We start from the raw sequence: 18,318 nt of genomic DNA on the forward strand, positions 1-18,318 counted from the left end.
CTGGCCACGGGCCCGCTGACGCTATGGCTGCGTTTATTTGTTCTGGGCTGAGATAATTGTGTTTTCAGGGATTTTGTTTGTTCTGTTTACGATTTCAGATCAAAGGCAAAGGATCATCAGGTGACGCTCTAACTTTCATCTGCAAGCAAATGAGCTTCCTCAGTTCAGAACATGCTATACCTTCATTAAAAGCCTTCCAGAATGCTCCTGGGGAAAAACATGAGTGTGGGAAGTGTTGACTCACAGTGCAAGAGCTGCAGGACAAGAAAAGGTATCCTTGACCAAACCATGCACCACAGACACTGGCACATTTTTCCTCTTTGCAGCTGAACTGTCCAAATGTGGATCCTCTGAGAGCTTCAGGTCTCTCTCTGGCACAGTTAAATACAACCAGCACTTGCAGTGGACCTTCCTGGTGTTATTCAGTGCCTCAGACATGCTGCTTTTTGTCCTCTTAGGGGAAAAAAAAATAAAATCTAAAGTGTAAGTGGCACTTCAGGACTAGCAGATCTTAATCTGATGTAACCAAAACAGTGACTTCTGTCTGTGTTTGCAGAAAAGTGACTTTGAGCGTTGTGACCTCGGGACTTGCATCGTGAATCATCTGAGCTCTTCACATCCTTCCATGGCCATTGTCCCTGCAATTCCCTTCTGAGGCAGAGCTCCCCTTTCCACCTTACCCCATCTTCATCCCAGTCACAGGAAAGTGGCTTTCCTAGGAAGTGACTGATCTTCACAGTCCCGACCCAATGTTTGATTCAGCACAAAAGGCTTCTTCCTGTATTTGCTGCTCAGTGTCAGCCAATGCAACACAATTTGCAATAACAGCACTTTAAAACTCAATAATGCTCTGTTTCATCATTCAAGGCACCCAGGAGGAGAAAAGGAAAGCCGTGTTAGGAACAGCAGTTCTGGAGAGACAGGAATAATGCTGCTGCTCACCCTGAATTTGTGTCAAGGAGAGGGGAAGCTCAGAAACCCAACCTCACCAGGAATGGTACCTAAACATCCTCAGCACCAGGACACCAAGTGGGCTGGCAGGGACAGGCCCCTTAAATGAAGATCACTGACAGCTGACATGTGGGTGACATGGAGACACTGCTTGACTGCAGTACCTGATCAGAAAACACCCTTATTAAGTCACAACACTTGCTTCTTTTCCTTTAATGCACATTAAGTGGGCAACTTAATCCACTTAGGATGCTTCAGTTTAGGAATGACAGAGGGGACTTCCTGCCACTTCCTCTTAGGAGACACATGAGAAGTACAAGCTCCTGCTCTGTCCTCCAACCACCAAAGCCAAGGTAAAACAGAGACCAGGAATTCTGCAGCCCTGCAAACAGGGATATTCCAGGGCTGGGATTCCAAACCAGGGGAAATTGCAGTTCACACCAATAAACTTGGATCCCAAATTTCTGCTCCCAGAGTGAAAATGGTCTGTCCTGTGTTACACTGCAGATCCAACACGTCTTGGATAAATCAGTCCCAAGGTGCATTCCATGTGAAGTCCATTTGTGCAGGAGCAGTGATGCCCTGTGGAAACTTCTGTGTGTCCAGAGCTCAGGCCCAGCCACAGAAAAACCACCTGAGAGTTCTAAAAACACCACCCATGTACCAGTTCTTTGTCCACAGACTGAATGGTCTTATATTCTCAGTAATTAGTATTAGCAAGAAAAACACTAATGGAGACAAAGCAAAAAAAAAAAAAGCCTGTGAAAGAAGGAGATTTTGGGAATGTGGGGTGAAGCTCTGCTGGCCAGAATCTCGTGTCCAAAAGCAGATGATTTCAGCAGGGACATTAAAATCCCACATATAACACGGGCATAATGATGATGTTTAACCAATTTATCATGGGTACTAGCTAAACAAATTCTGACACTGATAATCACTCATGTCCATCAACACAAATTAGAACTTTTTATAGCTCCAGTGCAGAAGGTGACCTTTAAGACCATTGGCCTTGATTCACAGTTAGCTTTAAACCAGGGGGGGAAAAAAAAAGGAAAAAGGTCTGGTGGCAAATGTATAAACACTGTTCTAACCAGAAAGGAGGTACAGAGGCTCCCAGTGTGGGCCACAGAATATCTGCATTGAGGATTTTGCACTGAACAGTCTCCAAAATTCGTGTCTAATGCTACTCATACATGACATTTATACAACAAAAGAACAGCACCACATACTACTCTTCTCACTAAACAGCTACAAATACTTCTATTCCAAAAGAAAACAATAAAACAATTCATCACATTCTGCAAATCTTTTAAATTATGTGTATTGAGGATCACAGGTACCAATGCAATATTGTTTAATTATCCAGGGAGCTGTGAAACTCCCACCAACACACCTCAGACTGGTTAGAATTTTCCCTATTTTCCACCATTCCAAAAGCCATACTGTTCACATCCCAAATGGAAACTGTGTGGCAAACGAGGAAAAAAATTTTACTATGTTGATTCTGAGGATTTTAATGCAATGCTTTCACAGAGATGCTAATACTATACCCCAAAAACCCGGGTATCAATAAGGGTTTCTTCTCTAAGACATGTTCTGTTTGGTTTCCAATGTGTGCCTTGAAAACAAATTTATCAGCTGTAAAAACCAGAAGAACATCTTTGTTCCTTGTGACTGGAGTCCTGTGCTTTGGTTTTCAATATTGAGTCTTTGTATGAAAGGAGAACAAAAATAACTCTAAAACATTAAACACATTACAGAACAGGCTCAATTAGATGACAGAGTGTGTGTATACACACAGATCTCATTGCTCTGTGCATTATTTATAAAAACTACTTGTTAGTACTATATATATTATCCCATAGGCACAGTTTTTTCCTAATTTCCTCTCACTTTCCAGATGGGTTATTCCTTCTTATAGCAAACCACTACCTATAACAGTAATTACACTTTTTCAGAACGGCAGCAGCAAAGCCTAACTTAAACCATCAGCAAATTAAATTCACACAGATTGAAACATTATCAACCACTGCTACAAGCAACAAGGTTTTCAGATTCTACTTGTTACAGAGGCAAAAAATTGAAGGGAAATGGCACAACTCATAGGGAAAAAAAAAAGAGGTTTGAAGGAAGTATAATCAGGGTACCACACTAATCCCAGCTCCCAGTGCCAGGGTCATAATCACAGCGCCCGAGGCCTCTCCCTGTCACACTGCTTTACATCTGCCAGGCTGTCACAAGCCTGTGCTCGCAGTGTGTAATTGCATCAGCGAGTGCAATACTCATTTCTTAGCCCGTGGTGACATTTTTATTTCTGTATTTAGAGCGGGTTCCTCGGCAGTTACTCAGTGCCACGAAGGTGGGGCCCTCTCGGTGCCCGAGAGCGACGCTGGGCTCGAGCAGAGCACAGCAGTGCCAGCAGGAGCAGCTCCCTGTCCCCCACCCTGCCAGAAAATCACCTCACTGAGCACTGTTTAAAACCTCAGCCTTGCCCACCCTTGGCTAACATCCTAACCCGGGGTTCCACCTTTCAGGGTGGGATTTCTCAGCTGGGAAGTCGGACACGTATCACCGCAGAGAGAAGTTAATGGCAGCCCTCTGATTAAGCCTTCCCTTCAACTCTTTAATTGTCTGTCTGTGGCTTTTACCACCAAAGGCAAGCACAGAGCCTGACAGTTGCTCCACGGGCACGAGACAAATGTTGAACATGTTACATGAGAAAAGGTTAAGTGCAAACACAGCCAATAATCGGGGCCCTTTGGAGGCAGTGCCAGAGCTGAATAAATCTGACAGCACCTCATTGCAAAGGGCAAGAATTTATTCTTGTCCAGGTTAAACGCTCTGCTCTTATCCCTTCTGTGGCTGGAACACAAGAAAGGCTCTTTGTGTGCTGAAACAAACATTAAAGTGCCAACATACACAGAATGTATAAGGTGTCTGGGGATTATTCTGCAGCAAAAAGAGTTGGACTTACTTTGGCTTCAGTCTCTCCCCTGTGAAGTGTGTACAAATGATGGACGGCACTTTGTGAGGATGACCAAGGATGTGTCAGGATTTGGAAAACATGGAAATCATGGCCTAACGTGTCAGTGGTGACCAGCAACATCCCTGGGTAAAAAAAAACAAAAAAAAAAAAAAAAAGAAAGAAAAAAAAGAAAAAGAAACACAAAAGCACAAGAGATTAATCACTGCAAAAGAAGAGGCTTAAAATGTCTATCTAAAAAAGCAAGTGTGGCTTACATTTGGGTTTCTGGAAACAGGAGAAAACAGACACAGAAAATTAGTGAATTGAAAGGGATTCACCTTGTAAAAATGAATCAGAAATTCAGCTGAAATCATATTCACAGTATTACTACTTAATATCTTATTAAGCATTCATATAGTATTACAACACAAATCCATAAAAAAACAACTGAAAAATCTGAATATTCTAACTAAATTTGAGAACTGTGTGACCAATATGAAGCATTGAAATGATGGATGTTACAGCAAAACCCCAAAATGCTCTTCCCTAGGCAAGATTGATGTCTCCACAACAACAATTCCTGGAAGAAGAGACATTTTCAAAACCCAACCAAAACAACCCAGACCAAACCAATCTTGAAGAAGCATCTTTCTTATAAATGAAAGAAACTGATTTATTGGTGAAAGGCAGCAAATCAGAGTTGAGAGCTTTCAAGTGAAATACTAAATTAGGTATTAACTTCATTGAAAACAGGTCACTGGTGGAGGTACTGAAATGATTCCATTAAAAGATCAGCAAAATCACAATAACTTGTGTTTGTTACTTACTTTTTTCTCCCACTATGAGTCAGTCCATAATTCAGTTTTTAAACATTTATAAACATATTTGAAGTCGATTTGCCATAAAAGTGCATGATTTTAAACCAAAAATTAGGTATTTTTGTACATATAAGAGAAGTGCAGCATCCTGGCAGAACACAGAGCTATGGTAGCAAACCTCAGATTCATTTTTCTGTATAGAAATGTCCATAGTACCATGCTTATCAATGAAATCTAATAAGTTATCAACCCAAAGTAATCCTCTGGCATTTAATTTCTGTCAGATACAAAGTGGTTTTAGCAGTTTAACAGTGACATTCTAAGTAGTTTTCAAGGAACCCATCTGTTAAGGGAGCCCAGGAATTCCCACATAGCTCTGTTGTGATGATTCTCCACATAAGGCAAAACTGAAATCTTTCATCCTTTAGGAAGAGAACCTTATCTCCATGTTTTACATGACACCTATTTAAAGGAATAATGATTATCTTACTGCTATCATAAAAAAGCATTTGCTTCCTTGGGTTATTTACACGTGGCTCCAGGATTCATCTTCCCCTCAGACACAGACAGGACACATCTAAAGCTCTCACACATCAGCCTTGAAGTCCCACCTTATGACACTTGGAACATTTTAGAATGAAACTGGAATAAAATCCTCTTGTGTACCGAGCAGCTGAGAAACAGTCTCTTAGCAAAGATCAATTAATTTTTCTACTGGGCCACCATTACATCACTGGATCGCTATCCTGAGTGTTTTCCCTCCTTGGCAATCCTGGAATCCCCCTTCCTTTCAGCCCACATGGAAAAATTTCAGTGGCCAAGGAGGCCTCGACCTTGTGGGCCCAACATCTCTGCCGGTGCCCCTGAGGGGTCTGTGAGGACACGTGAGGCACGGCCCAGCCCCGACCCCTCCAACTGGGACAACCTGGAATCATCCACGGCTCTGTGGGAGCACCAGGGCCGCACCCCTGTGCCCCTCAGGAAATCAGCATCCTCAGAGGGCAAACACCTCCTTTGGGGGCAGTGAGGCCCACCAGCTGCAAGGGACAAACTCAGAGAAATCCAAATGGCATCAGAGACGAACCTGCCCTCGAGTCTCCCCTCAGCGCGAGCAGCGAGGCCGGCAGGGCCGGGCCGGAGCGCGGCCACCCACACAGCTCCCACCATCCCTCACCGTCACACCAGCACGGCACCCCAGGCCTGACCTCAGCAAGATCCCCTCCAGCAGACATACTTTTACTGTTACCGGCTGGGACCGCGATCCCGGGTGTTGGAAATGAAAGGGAGTTTGTTATGGAGCTGAGAAACCCGGCAGTGCACTGGGGTATTATGTTTGGGCGGGAAGGCATGTGAGCTGAGGTTGGTCTGGATGTTAATGTTGGCTTAACTGGCAATTTCCTTGATTTGTAGTGACTGTGTTGATAGGAAATACAGCTAAAGTCGCTCCGGTGCGAGTCAGCCAAGTCTTTAGTGTGGGATTGTGCACACAATTTGCATTAATTCTGTTCTGCAACATCACAAACTCCACTTCCCTCCTAGTGAAGTGTGCGGTCCTCAATAATATATAGCATTTCCAGCAGAGAAAGCTGGAAGCAAACAGGGGCTTGTGTGCTGGAATTAGGCTGCCACTGTTACTGGAGCAAGGATATTCCAAAAGGTCTAATTCAACCCAGTAAGAATTTATTTTCCCTATTCCCGTGTTTTTCTCTGCTCACATGTCAGACAGTTTCATACAGAAGTGGAGTGTGCTTTGAGTCCTTTTGAGCTCTCCATTATTCCCTTTGGAGAAGCTGGAAGAGATGAATCCATGAGGCTTCTCTCAACAGTGAGCAGACAGCCTGAGCAAACACAGATAGATTTTCTTCTCCCAAAGCTCTAGAAGTGTTTTATAAACCCGGACACAGCGCTGAGTGCACCCAGAGATCCCAGCAGAGGTTCCCTGTGGGATTCCATCCCACGGCACGGTGTGAGGAAGATCATAAAAAAAATACTTTAAACGAGCCAAAAATCTGTCTGGAACTGGGGACAAAAAGTTGCCAGTGAAAACACCGGCACTCCCCCCCGTGTTGTCCATCACAGCCATCGGTGTTTGGCCAACCGGGATCTTGTTTCCAGTGCCGGCGAGAACCGCAGGTGTCTGCGGGCAGCCAGTGAGCCCACATGGGATAGAATTTCACCTCACAGCCCTTCCCCCAAATCCATAAACCCCTCTTTAACCTGAGCTTTAACCTGCGGTGCACGAACCCCCCAGAGCCCACGGTGGTACCTGTTTGTTCACGGCCCGGACCCAAACGGCCGCAGCCGTGAGCTGGCTCATCCCTCCGGGCTCTGATCGCTTCCAGGTGATCCACACGGTCCTTGGTTCCACACCCACGTGCCTCACCTTTGGGTTTTTCAGGGGTTTCGTGGGTTTTGGGTCTTTTTTTCTGTCTTTGCTAACTTGAAGGAGCCCGGAGGTGAAAGAGAATACATTTGTGGGTGGAAAGGAATTGCCTTAAAAATAGAAAGATGGGTGGTATCTGATCTGGCAATTTGGCCTAATCCAAACTCCTGCTGCCTGTCCTGTTTGGAATAAATGCATTTTAGTAGATGAAAGCCGAGGGGAAACAGGCCCTTCGCTTGTTATTAGCGACTTTTTCAGTAAGTTAAAGCAGGACCTTTCACACCCACATTTGCATTTCAAGTACAAATATATACTGGCAGAACTTGTATCAACACGGAGGTCCCAAGCACAACACCACAGATGGGAAAGAACGTGTATTTATAAAACAGCATTTTGAAATGTCTTCCTCACCCCTGTTATTCAAACAATAAATCACCACTGGTTTAGAACACTGCGCTTGGGTTTCGCCGTGGTATTTTCCAGCCCTCACGCTGAAGAATCCCGGGTTTCCATTATCACAGCTCAGCCATTTTGCTGCTCTCTCCATCTCCCTGCAGGAATACCTAATCCCAGCGGGGAAAGGCGAACTGGAATCCTGGTCCTCACCTCACTTTCACTTTCAAGAGCAGGAAACTCCAACTCGGCTTTCTAAGAGACCTTGTGACAGTTTTCCCAAAAAGTTGTTTAGACAGAAATACGGGTTAAAGCTGCCGTAAGTTCAGCCCGGAATGTTTTCTCTTGTGATGTACTTTATGGATGAATAATCAGAGATGAAAAGTGAATAATTCTTGAGGATTTCCTGCTTATTTTTCAAACTGGCAATAATCCCTGTTTAACAGATAACAGCTGAAGTCTTGCATACACAGGACCCAGTGGAAATTTATGTGTAAAACAGACATTATTTAGAATGTATCTCACTGCAAAAATTCTGATTTTGCTTATCCATAGTAAGAGGGTGCAGCCAGAATAAATTAATGACTGTTTTACCGCGTGGCTGTTTTAAATCCACAGAGCTGATTAAAATCCATACTTAAAGGAGGAGATAGATATCCTAAATGGGAAAAAAAAAATTAGCAAAGCTTTGTTTTACCTGCCCTAATTTACAGCTTCCTACTTTTCCTGCATTCTTTTTGGGAAACAATAAGCTTCTTTCAGGATAGAAACGTTTAAAAAACACCGGGAATATATGCATAAAAGGAAAAACTGGTACAGATGTAGACTGTGGGCTAAGAGCTATTTATGCAGTATCAGAAGACTAAACCAGACTCTGGCCTGGCCATAAACTAAGCCCACGCCCTAAATGAGGTGCCAAGCCACAAAAAGCATTTGCGTCAACTGGGAATACAAGGAAAAGAAGGACTTCTAATTATAGGGCCTGGAAGCGGAAGCCCAGAGTGATTAGGAGTTTAGGCGCTGCTGTATGTTTATCTGGGAGCTTCCTCTCGCTCGCTCTGGGCCCGGCTTTGATAGATGAGGCTTGGCCTAAAGGGTGGGATGGCAGTCGCCGCCGGTACACGGAGTTCTCCGCAGTCCCCAGGAGCGCGGGCGGGATGTGCCGGCACAGAACCCTTGGCAGCTCGGCGTCAGCGGGGCAGCCCCGGCGGCAAATTAGAGAGCAGGGCCCGCTCTGGGCAGGGGCTGCTCTGGGAGAGCCGAGCAGCCCCAGCACCCCACCACATCCTATTTATAACACCTCCCGAGGCAAACGAGGCCCCGGAGGGCTGGAGGGCTCACCTCGGGCTGGAGCTTCACGGGGAGCTCTGGGCTCCACTGGGCAGAGCACGGTGCTGGGAACACCAAGGCTGGGGGGCTGAGCCCAGATGGGCCACTCGCTGGATCTCGATGATCCTCAGGGATCCCTTCCAACTCCCAATATTCTGTGACTCTGAATTCCCATTTTCAGAGGGACAGGAGGGTTTCCCACCTCCCAGAACGATGTCATTCTGTCCCCACTCACTGAAGGACTCGACACGTCCGAGCTGGGTGGGATTCCTTTCCAAAACACCAAGGGCAGGGCTGGGAAGGCAGGCACACATCTGCATGGAGGGCATGTGAATCCATGGATATACTCCATTAGGAAGGCAGGCACACATCTGCATGGAGGGCACGTGTATCCATGGATATACTCCATCAGGAAGGCAGGCACACATCTGCATGGAGGATGTGTATCCATGGATATACTTCACTGGGAAGGGAACTCTTCCATTTCCACGCACAGCCATGGACAGACCAGTTCAGTCACTGCACAAACTATTTGCACAATTGGTTAAAAATATGATCTTCTCAGATTTTAAATATGAACTTCGATCCCATCCAACGCTCTGCAGATTTCCAAATTCCAGGATCAGAGCGCTCAGAAGAACCACTCTGCCTTCCAGCCACTCCTGATTCAGTCCACATGGATTTCTCCCAGCATTCCCACTTTCCCCATGCTCCTTGCACAGCCTCCTGCTCCCCTGCAGCTCTCTGGCAGAAGCAGTTGCAGACAAATCTTGTTAAGATGTGACAAAGTTTGTATGGTTTTGTGAAGCATCTGACCCGACCTATGAACAGGAGCTTTATTTATACTCATTTCACTCCTCTCCCGGGCTGATGGGAGTCAAAATACTGCCAAACATCAGTGCTGCTCAGCCCAGGGAGACTCCACATGTAACCTCTGCTCCAGTTGCAAAATTTGGTCTCAAGGACACTTAACCAAACAAAGAAATTCTGATTTTAACAAAAATTCACCACAAAAGAAACACAAGGAGGTAAAGATACCCAATATATTCAAAATAAACATTTTTAAAAAATGCCAGCGAGTCAAAAGGAAGGGAAGAACAATAAACTATTATTTTGTGAATAAATAACTCCCTGTGACTGTACTCTGGAGATTTCTAGACACTGTAACGCTCAGGACAAGGCAATAATTCAAGTTGAAAAACAAAAGTCAAAATAAATAGGAAAATAAGTAATTATTCTGTCATTAAATAATTACAGCTCATTTCCCTCCAGATGAGTGCTTTTCTGCCCACTTGCTCTTTTCAATGGGAAAAACTTCTGCAGGGATGTTCCAATTTCAACCTCTTTAACAATTAACTCAAGGCCACCGTCATGTTTCAATACAGAACATTTCAATAATCAGAGCAATTTCAGGTCTGTTAAAGGTGCAGTCAGGCATCCTAAGGGGGACACAGTTTAATCTGTTTTACTGCTGGCCCAACATTAATTTTCTCGTTATTAATGGGTGGAAAAATCCCTTTTGTAGCCAAGGAAGCGTAATTATTTTCAATTTTCAATGTGTTGCACTTCACAGCTCCCAGCTGCTAAGCTGGCAGGAGCAACACTCCTGGAAAGCAGATCATTTATTTACCACAATTAAAAGGAAAACAAACCAAGTAGGTATGTATAAATCAGCACCATCTTTTGGTTGCTTACTGACTGAGAACCTTGCTTGAAGGACTCACTTCTTCCTCTCCAAACCCGTTTCTCTGGAATCTTTTTTACCACCTTGCCATTAATTCCATATGGATCAAGTCTTACAGCCTCCACCTTTCCAGCCTCAGGTAGAGGTCCAAAAACTCATCCCATTCTGCACATGCAAGGTGTTTGAATTCACACTTCTCTATGCAATATATGTAATAATACCTATTAATTATGTATATTGGAATGCACTTGCCCCATCCCGTCCATTCAAAAGCTGGTGCTACTCCCAAATTGAGTGTGGACTTTGCTACAGCTACAGAAATGTTTTAATTATTGTATTTTCAGTTTGTTTTTAAGGGCTTGTACCGAAAAATTTTGGGTCTGTGGCTCCCCCTAAAAGGGTGAGAAGCCAGGACACAATCCTGCCTCTGGAAATTTAGTGTGGAGAAAAGTTTTTATGGAGAAACACTGTCCCAGGAGAAGACCACCAGGAAGCCTTTGTAACAAAATGTCCTTTTCAGAGGCTCTAAGGCTACTTACTTGCCTTAACAAATTGGCAGTTGAAGCACAACCTCTTAAAAAAAAAAAATCAAATAGAGGATAATTCTCATCTTTCCTGGCTGCCCACAGCCACCTACTGGGTTTGTTGTACATATAGTTCTTGGCAGTGCAGCTTTCCCTCCCCAGACCCACTGAGAAACGAGGCACAAACCTGCCAAAAACAGGAATGAAGGATTTAAACAACCTTCAAACAGACGTGTAAACTTCTCCCCTTGACCCGACTCCCAAAACAAACCCAAGTAACAGATAGGTTTGTATGGATGCTCCTGGAAATAAGGAATAAAAGCACAGCAGTGACAGCTCTCCAGTGGAGCCCAAAGCCACAATCCCAGTTGGAATCAGCCAGTCCCAGCTCAGCTGCAAAAGGGAAACCCTGGAGCTGGGAGGGAACAAACTACTGTAACACATTTCTTTGTTGTGTCAAACCCAGTCCAATCAGCAACTCCAGCTAACCTAAAAAGAATATTCATCCTAGTGGTTCGTATTTCCATAAATCCTAAAAAAAAATCCCGATTTTATGACCCTGAACCACTCCAAACAAAGAGAATGCAGCTCCAGCCCTGACTGCAAGTGCTCACAGAGAAGTTCCACTTTCCCACCTCGAAAATTCTGTCCCACACCAGCCACGTCCTGCAGACAAAAGACATCACTGCAGGCAAGAGATTCCAGCCTTCAAAAAATAATAAAGGTGGAGAACAGAAATAAAAATGAGGGGTTTGGTTAATCCCAGGCTCCTTGGTAGCATTTCTAAAGCAGCTGGTCAAGACTGAAAGGCTGAAGCTCCCATTTCCCAGCCCAGCATCATTTCCAGTCCTCACATGAGGAGGGAGGGGAAAAGAAATTCTCTAAGTTCTACCCCTGTGTCATCTGAATTAAACCCTTCACCTCCAGAACTTTCAAATTCTAAATGATTTCCTTCCTGCCTTCTTCGAAACACCAGCAAGGAATGCAAAGATATTAAAAACTTGTTTGTTCCACGTTTAAATAAAAAGTTAAAATAATAAAAAATAAAATCAATACTTTCAGATCGGTGTTTATAAAATTTAATTAAGCTTGGCACGGCTATAAAATTTTCTGTTTTCCTAGAGGGTGGAGAGGAAACTTCCAGTTTATCATGAAATTTGGGTAACAGAACTGGTAAATAAGGTAGAAACCCCTGTCTGGAACTGATTTCTGAAGCACTGATCTGATTTCCTTCCTTACAGACTCTGTTTTTATTGTATTATCTATGGCTGTAGAGAACTTGCCCAAGTGTAGACAACAATGAATTTAGCAACTCATATTCAGCTTTAGCACAAATAAAACATCCATAATTCGCCTTTAAATGTGGTGAAGTAAAGACAATTGACTGAAATAAAGCTGCAGCCCAACAGACTCTAAAATTACTCTTAAAAGCACATACAACAATTCCTGCAGTATGGAGAGATGTGTATAATTTACACACAAGTTGGTTTTAATTATCACAGTTCATAAAGGCCTTTATACCTCCGAGCTGCCCGAACGAAGAGAGGATTCTGTTCGTTTTCAACGCGGCAAAAATGGATAAAAGGGTCCTCCCTCCTGAAACCCAGATCTTTTAAGCACGTCCAGCTTGCTAAGAGGACTAAAAAAGCAGATTCCAGGCTTGACCAGGGCTGTGATTTACAGAGATCCCAACTTGGAGAAGCCCCACCGAAGGCGACTCCGGCCCCGCCGGACGGGGCTCCCTCTCCCCTCCCAGCTGGAGCCCCGGCCGGGGGGTTCCAGCCAACACCATCCCTGCTGCCATTAAAATATTTGTTTTAATTCTGACCCCAGAGTCACAGCTAATAAACAAGAAAGGCAGGCAAAAATTGGAAAACAAACTGAATGCAGCTGTCGGGCTGGACGGCCCACAACGGCTTCACCGCGCCCTGCGATGCCACGAGCAGCGGGGTCTGCTCTGCACTTCCTCTGGCACAGTTAAACCAGGGACATTTTACTGGATTGTTACTGGATTCTTATTGGATTTTGACTGGATTTTACTGCCCTCTGAGTTGTGGGCAGCAAACAGCAGGCAGTGATTTCCTGGGGGTTCCTCACCGGGACACGGACGGTGTTTGGGTCGAGTTCCATCACTGCCCTCACACACGAGCCAGCAGGATTTTGTGTCTATAAAACATGGTTGTGTGGCAGCCCAGAGTCCACTCCAACATATCCAGGGACCAGAGGATTCATGTTTTAGGAACTACTCAGAAAGGCATTCCAGAATGACACAAAAACCCCACGCAGAGGGGTGAGACACGAAGCCTCTGCTGCTCCACGGACTCCCCAAAACTGACTTGTTGTCCTCAAAAAGTACTATTTTTTTTTAATATGTCTTTATAAAAATTAATTAAAAAACACCTTTCCAGAATGCACAGGATTAATATTAATTAGAGAATCAGGAACCTGAGCATCCCTGAAAGGAATCCATTCAGAACAGGGCAAAGGGAGCCACATCCTTTTAAAATTGTAGACACAAAGAACTGAGGATTAAACATCAGGGTAGTAAGGGAGCCAGAATTTTCAATTTGTTTTGAAATATATGGAGGAAAACACAGATAAATTTAGTTTGCCAAAAAATTACAGCACATTGGTTTTTTTTTTTTCAAAGATGTACCACCCTCCTCTCCTCAGCCCTCAGGTTTGGGTTGTGAAGAGAGAAGAACGAGTACCTCACAGCCCTCCAAAAGTAACCACTGTTTGCTTTCTGTGGTTTTTAATTCAAAAAATTAAAATAAAAACAATAGGTATTTATTTTAAATACGTGGAAATCCAACTTCCAAATAACTGATATTATTATATTGAAACAAAAAATAAAAACAGGAGGGAGACTTAAATCTCCCCAATCCCACTGCAGTCCTAATTCCCAGTCCCAAATCCCACTGCAGCCCTAATTCCCAGTCCCAAATCCCACTGCAGCCCTAATTCCCAGTCCCACCTCAGCCCTGGGTATTTGCTTCCACAACTTTGCTCCAATCCCAGGCCCTTACAGGAAAGTGAAACAGTGAATTCTTTGGACCAAAAAGCAAAGGAGCAGCAATAACCCAAAGCATGTGAGTGAAGCCATGCAGGGAATTTCCCTGGCAGCCCCTGCTCCGGGTGGGATGGGACAGGAACAAAGGGAATTAACTTTCATGGACACCACAACTGGTGAGGTTTTTTTCCTCCTTTGGAAATCAGTGTCTAATACAACTTAATGAAAAATGAGGATATTTGCTGGGTTCCCTCAGTCTCCAGTCTAGACACTCTCCAGTTCAGACTAATCCAGTTTATCACTGAGAACCCTTTCCAACTGTAACATTTAATCCTTCCCTTCCCTCTCCCGTTCCCAGCCCTGCACACACTCACAATTCCTGGCAGCCTCTCCCCAACACGTTAAAAGCTTGGAGGCTTTGCTGTAAACATCTTCATTTCAGTGACCCCCCTCTGGGGCTTCCTGCCTTTTGTGGACTTCCAAAACCTAGTCCAGGTCACCTCCACCCAGAGTTTAAATAATGAGCTTTACATTAAGTAGCAGAGAGGCTCTAATGACCACGTCATTCTCCAACTGGTTTCTTAATTAGATAAACGAGTATAAAATCTAAATATATAAAAATATATATAAATATTACAGACCCATAAAAGTTCAAAGCCTCCTAATGATAAATTCTCACACAATCTTGCACTGACAGAAAAACATCTTAATAACCAGGAAAATATTTACCTAATTATTTTTTTTCCCCTCCTGGCTGCATTTTAATAATGGCAAAAATTCAACCATAATAAATAAGAGACCTTGGTGTCAATGCTGCTGCTTTACCTCATGTAACAGAGAGGTTTTACTGGTTAGAAAACTGTTACTGGTTGTACATGGAATCGTGGAATGGGTTGGGCTGGAAGGGACCTTAAAGCTCATCCAGTCCCACCCCCTGCCATGGGCAGGGACACCTTCCACCAGCCCAGGTTGCTCCAAGCCACATCCAACCTGGCCTTGGACACTTCCAAGGAAAATATGATGCACAGGTTGGGAGCAGATCCACACTTCTGCAGCCTGACTAATTAATTTAAATTACCCGCTGGGAATTAGTAACCAGCACGACGTTTTTTTGCCTGGACACTCTGCCCACAGTAAGCTGGCCTCCAATTCAGCCAAAACTGAATATTCAAGCTACAATAAATCAAGCCAATGTTAAGGTTGAGTAAAAGCATCCACACACAAAAGCTTAATGTGATTTTCATTTAATAAGTGAATTAAAGTAACTGTTCCTAGAGCCTCTTGGTCAGTACAAGCCTCTTGCTTCCACTGCACCAACATCCCTGCCAGAGGGACATTAATAAAGCCTCCAGATTATTAATATTACTCCACTTCCTTGTATTATTTATTCTCATCTTAAAAACTTTTCAGAAAAGGCTTAAAGTCTCTGTTCAGAACCAAGGGGGGGACTTGGGGCTGTGACTCTGTTGCAGCAGCTGCTCCCACAGACCATCCTGTGGGACTTCAATGCAGCAAGTTGAAGAATTAATAATAATAATAATAATAACATTATTGTTATGATTATCATCATTATTATTCCCCAATCCACTAGGAAACTGTGCTGTAACCAAGAGCCACTCAAGAGCCTATGACTGATCACCCACAGCTCCCAAAAAACTCACAGATCCCTGTTTCCTGGCAATCCACAGCATCTCTTGCCTGGCACTTGGAAGTGCCATAATAAATCTAATAAATCATTATTAGAACGTTATTTATTCAATATTGGATGGATGTCTAAGAGAAATCAAAAGAGGAGTACTCCAGAAGAGGGACTTTATCCTCCTGTAAGTCACAAAAGCCACCACTTTTGGTATATTGTATAAATAATCTCCATTTTGACTTAAAAATGTAGAGAAAAACTGTGACACCACAGAAGGAAATGCTACAGGAAACACTCATATTCTGAATATTAAAAAAAGAGAACAACCAGAAGTGCCAGGTTGGCTGAACTGGGAACCTGGGCTGGATTTCTCAAGCCCATTTCCCAGAGCAGAGCAAGGATGTCCCAGTCACCAGCAGAACCAGTGTCCCCCCACCACGGCACTGGGAGGGGCTCAGGGGCTTCACATCATCCTTCCTGTTCTTCCCACTGGGATAAGGACCCCCTCAGCATTCCATGTCTGCTTCCCAAAGCCTCCAGCAGCAGCAAACAGCCAGGGAGGAGCAGTCCTGGCTCCCCTTTATTGCCCCACTCCATGTCTTACCCATTAAAATGAAAAATGTCGAGCACAGAGCCCATAACAAGGTAGGAAGGGACCTGGCTTTTAGGAATTCCATAGGAATGGGGAATTTTGGGCATGAGATGCCTGGCTGCACATTTTCACCTGTGGCAGAAACCCTTCTCTCCCCTCCACCCCCCAAAAAATCCCCAGCAACCCATTCCCAAGAGTAAACCATCAACTTTTCTTAAAAATTAAAATTTGCTGTGCACAGGAAAAAACCCAGAGAAAACCTGAACTGCCAGGGACTGAAATTTTCTGCTTTATGGCTTTTTTTTCTTTTTTTCCCTTTAATGATAAACATGATTTGCTGCATGTTTTAGCCTGAGACTTTTACAGTCTCCCTAAAAATCAGCTGCCTCAGAAGCTGTTATGACCAGAAGGGTCTGGAAGAGAGAGATCCAGGGCAGCAGGGAAAAAACAACTTATGGTGCCCCCTAAGTATGTTCAGAAGGGATATTTCAGGTTTGTTATTTTTTTATTCACCCAGATTTTCAGAGCAGCTATGAATCTAATACCAAAAAAAGCTGACTGCACATAAATTCCTTTGAATACCTAAAAAAAATGTATTTGGGGGGGAAAAAAAAATCTGACTGTCATTTACTGACTCCAGGGAGCCTCCTTCCTCCCATTGGATTGTTTCTGGAGATCCAGCAGTGCAGCAATATGTTCCCAAGGAGCTGTTCTCACAGTACCCACCCCTTCTGCACTCTTATTTTATCACAATTAACTTGTCCCCAGCAAGCTCCTTGTTCAGCATGAAAAAATACAGAGCAGAAACAAAAATTAAAAGGAACTTACTGGCAACTGATTCCTTTAAAATAGGGCTTGAAGGGGCTGTGGCACTAGTTCAGTACACAAAAATCATACCTATCTTCCATCTCCACTGACCTTCAGTGCCTTCCAGTGTCACTGGTGGCTTTATTTGGGATTTTTTTAAACACAAACCTGCCAGTTTTCACAGAGCTGAACCCCTGGGCAGCTCACAGGCCCGTGGGCTGAGATGTGATGAAATTAAATTTATCAGAGAATAAAACAGTGCAGTGAAACAGAGCAGAGTTCCCTGTTTGCCTTTACAGCACAAGTTTGCAGTTGCTGGGCTTGAAATGAGGGGCAGAAGTGGTTTTTCCCTGCAAGCAGCCAAGGACAGTATCAAAAGCCACCTCTTGTTTTGTTGTCTGTAATGAGCTCGGCTTGATTGCCAATATACCACTATAGAATGGATTGAGATGATGTTACAGCCCTGGCTTCAAACAAAACCCTGCCTTGATGTTAAATAAAGAGCACAGAACCCTGGGCTAAGTGCTGCTCTCAGTGGAGAAGAGTTTTCTCCTGGTTTGCTCTTGCAGTGCCCAGGACAAGAGGGATGATCCCCCTCCCTCCTGCAAACACCCCCGAGCTGGCAGCCAAAACCAACACCAATTAAAAAAGGTCTCACCCTGCTCCATCACACACAAATTACTGTCATTGCAGTACCTGAGCAAAACAAAGAATTTGATCCTAATAAAAATATTCCAGTCATCTGCAAAAATACCCTTCCATTTTAAAAATAAGTTAATTTGGTTTTCTATAAACATTCTGCTGCCCTTAAATTTATAAATCCTAAAAACTGTCTTAAGGAGGCATTTAAATAATATCCATAAACCATCCTAATTTAGGCAGCTGTATTTATTTTCACCTAATTAGCACTGCTCAACTCTAGGTATCATCCTGCTTCCAGGGCACAGAGCAAAATGACTGATCTGGAGTAGCTGATTCTCACTTCAATGCACAGAATTCCACAAAAAAATCCTCCTAAAAGAAAACCCAGCCAGATGAGAATACAGCTTTTTCTGTCACAAACTCCCAGTGAAAACCCTGTGAACTGCACAGCTCTATTAAAGAGTTCTGACACAACAGATGGGGTGTCAGAATAACACCAACTGGTCAGTAAAAGTGAAAACATAAATGACAGACATGGAGTTTTATTCTCTGAAATGTGACTTCACCCTCGTGATCTT

The 18,318-nt window shown here is 43.8% G+C and overlaps 1 protein-coding gene across 9 annotated transcripts in view; it reads right to left on the bottom strand.

Annotated features, from left to right (window-relative positions):
- Window positions 1-18,318, bottom strand: part of BCAS3 (BCAS3 microtubule associated cell migration factor) — a 314,510-nt gene that overhangs the window by 231,627 nt on the left and 64,565 nt on the right. For all 9 annotated transcript variants that reach the window (XM_051809393.1, XM_051809391.1, XM_051809392.1 and 6 more), the window contains one exon: window positions 3,926-4,059. In XM_051809393.1, the coding sequence (XP_051665353.1) occupies window positions 3,926-4,059 (134 nt within the window). The remainder of the gene's footprint in view (window positions 1-3,925; window positions 4,060-18,318) is intronic.

The sequence above is a fragment of the Manacus candei genome, unplaced genomic scaffold (genome assembly GCF_025592945.1).
Source record: "Manacus candei isolate 608988 ecotype Guabito, Panama unplaced genomic scaffold, ASM2559294v1 h1tg000076l, whole genome shotgun sequence".
NCBI lineage: Eukaryota > Metazoa > Chordata > Aves > Passeriformes > Pipridae > Manacus > Manacus candei.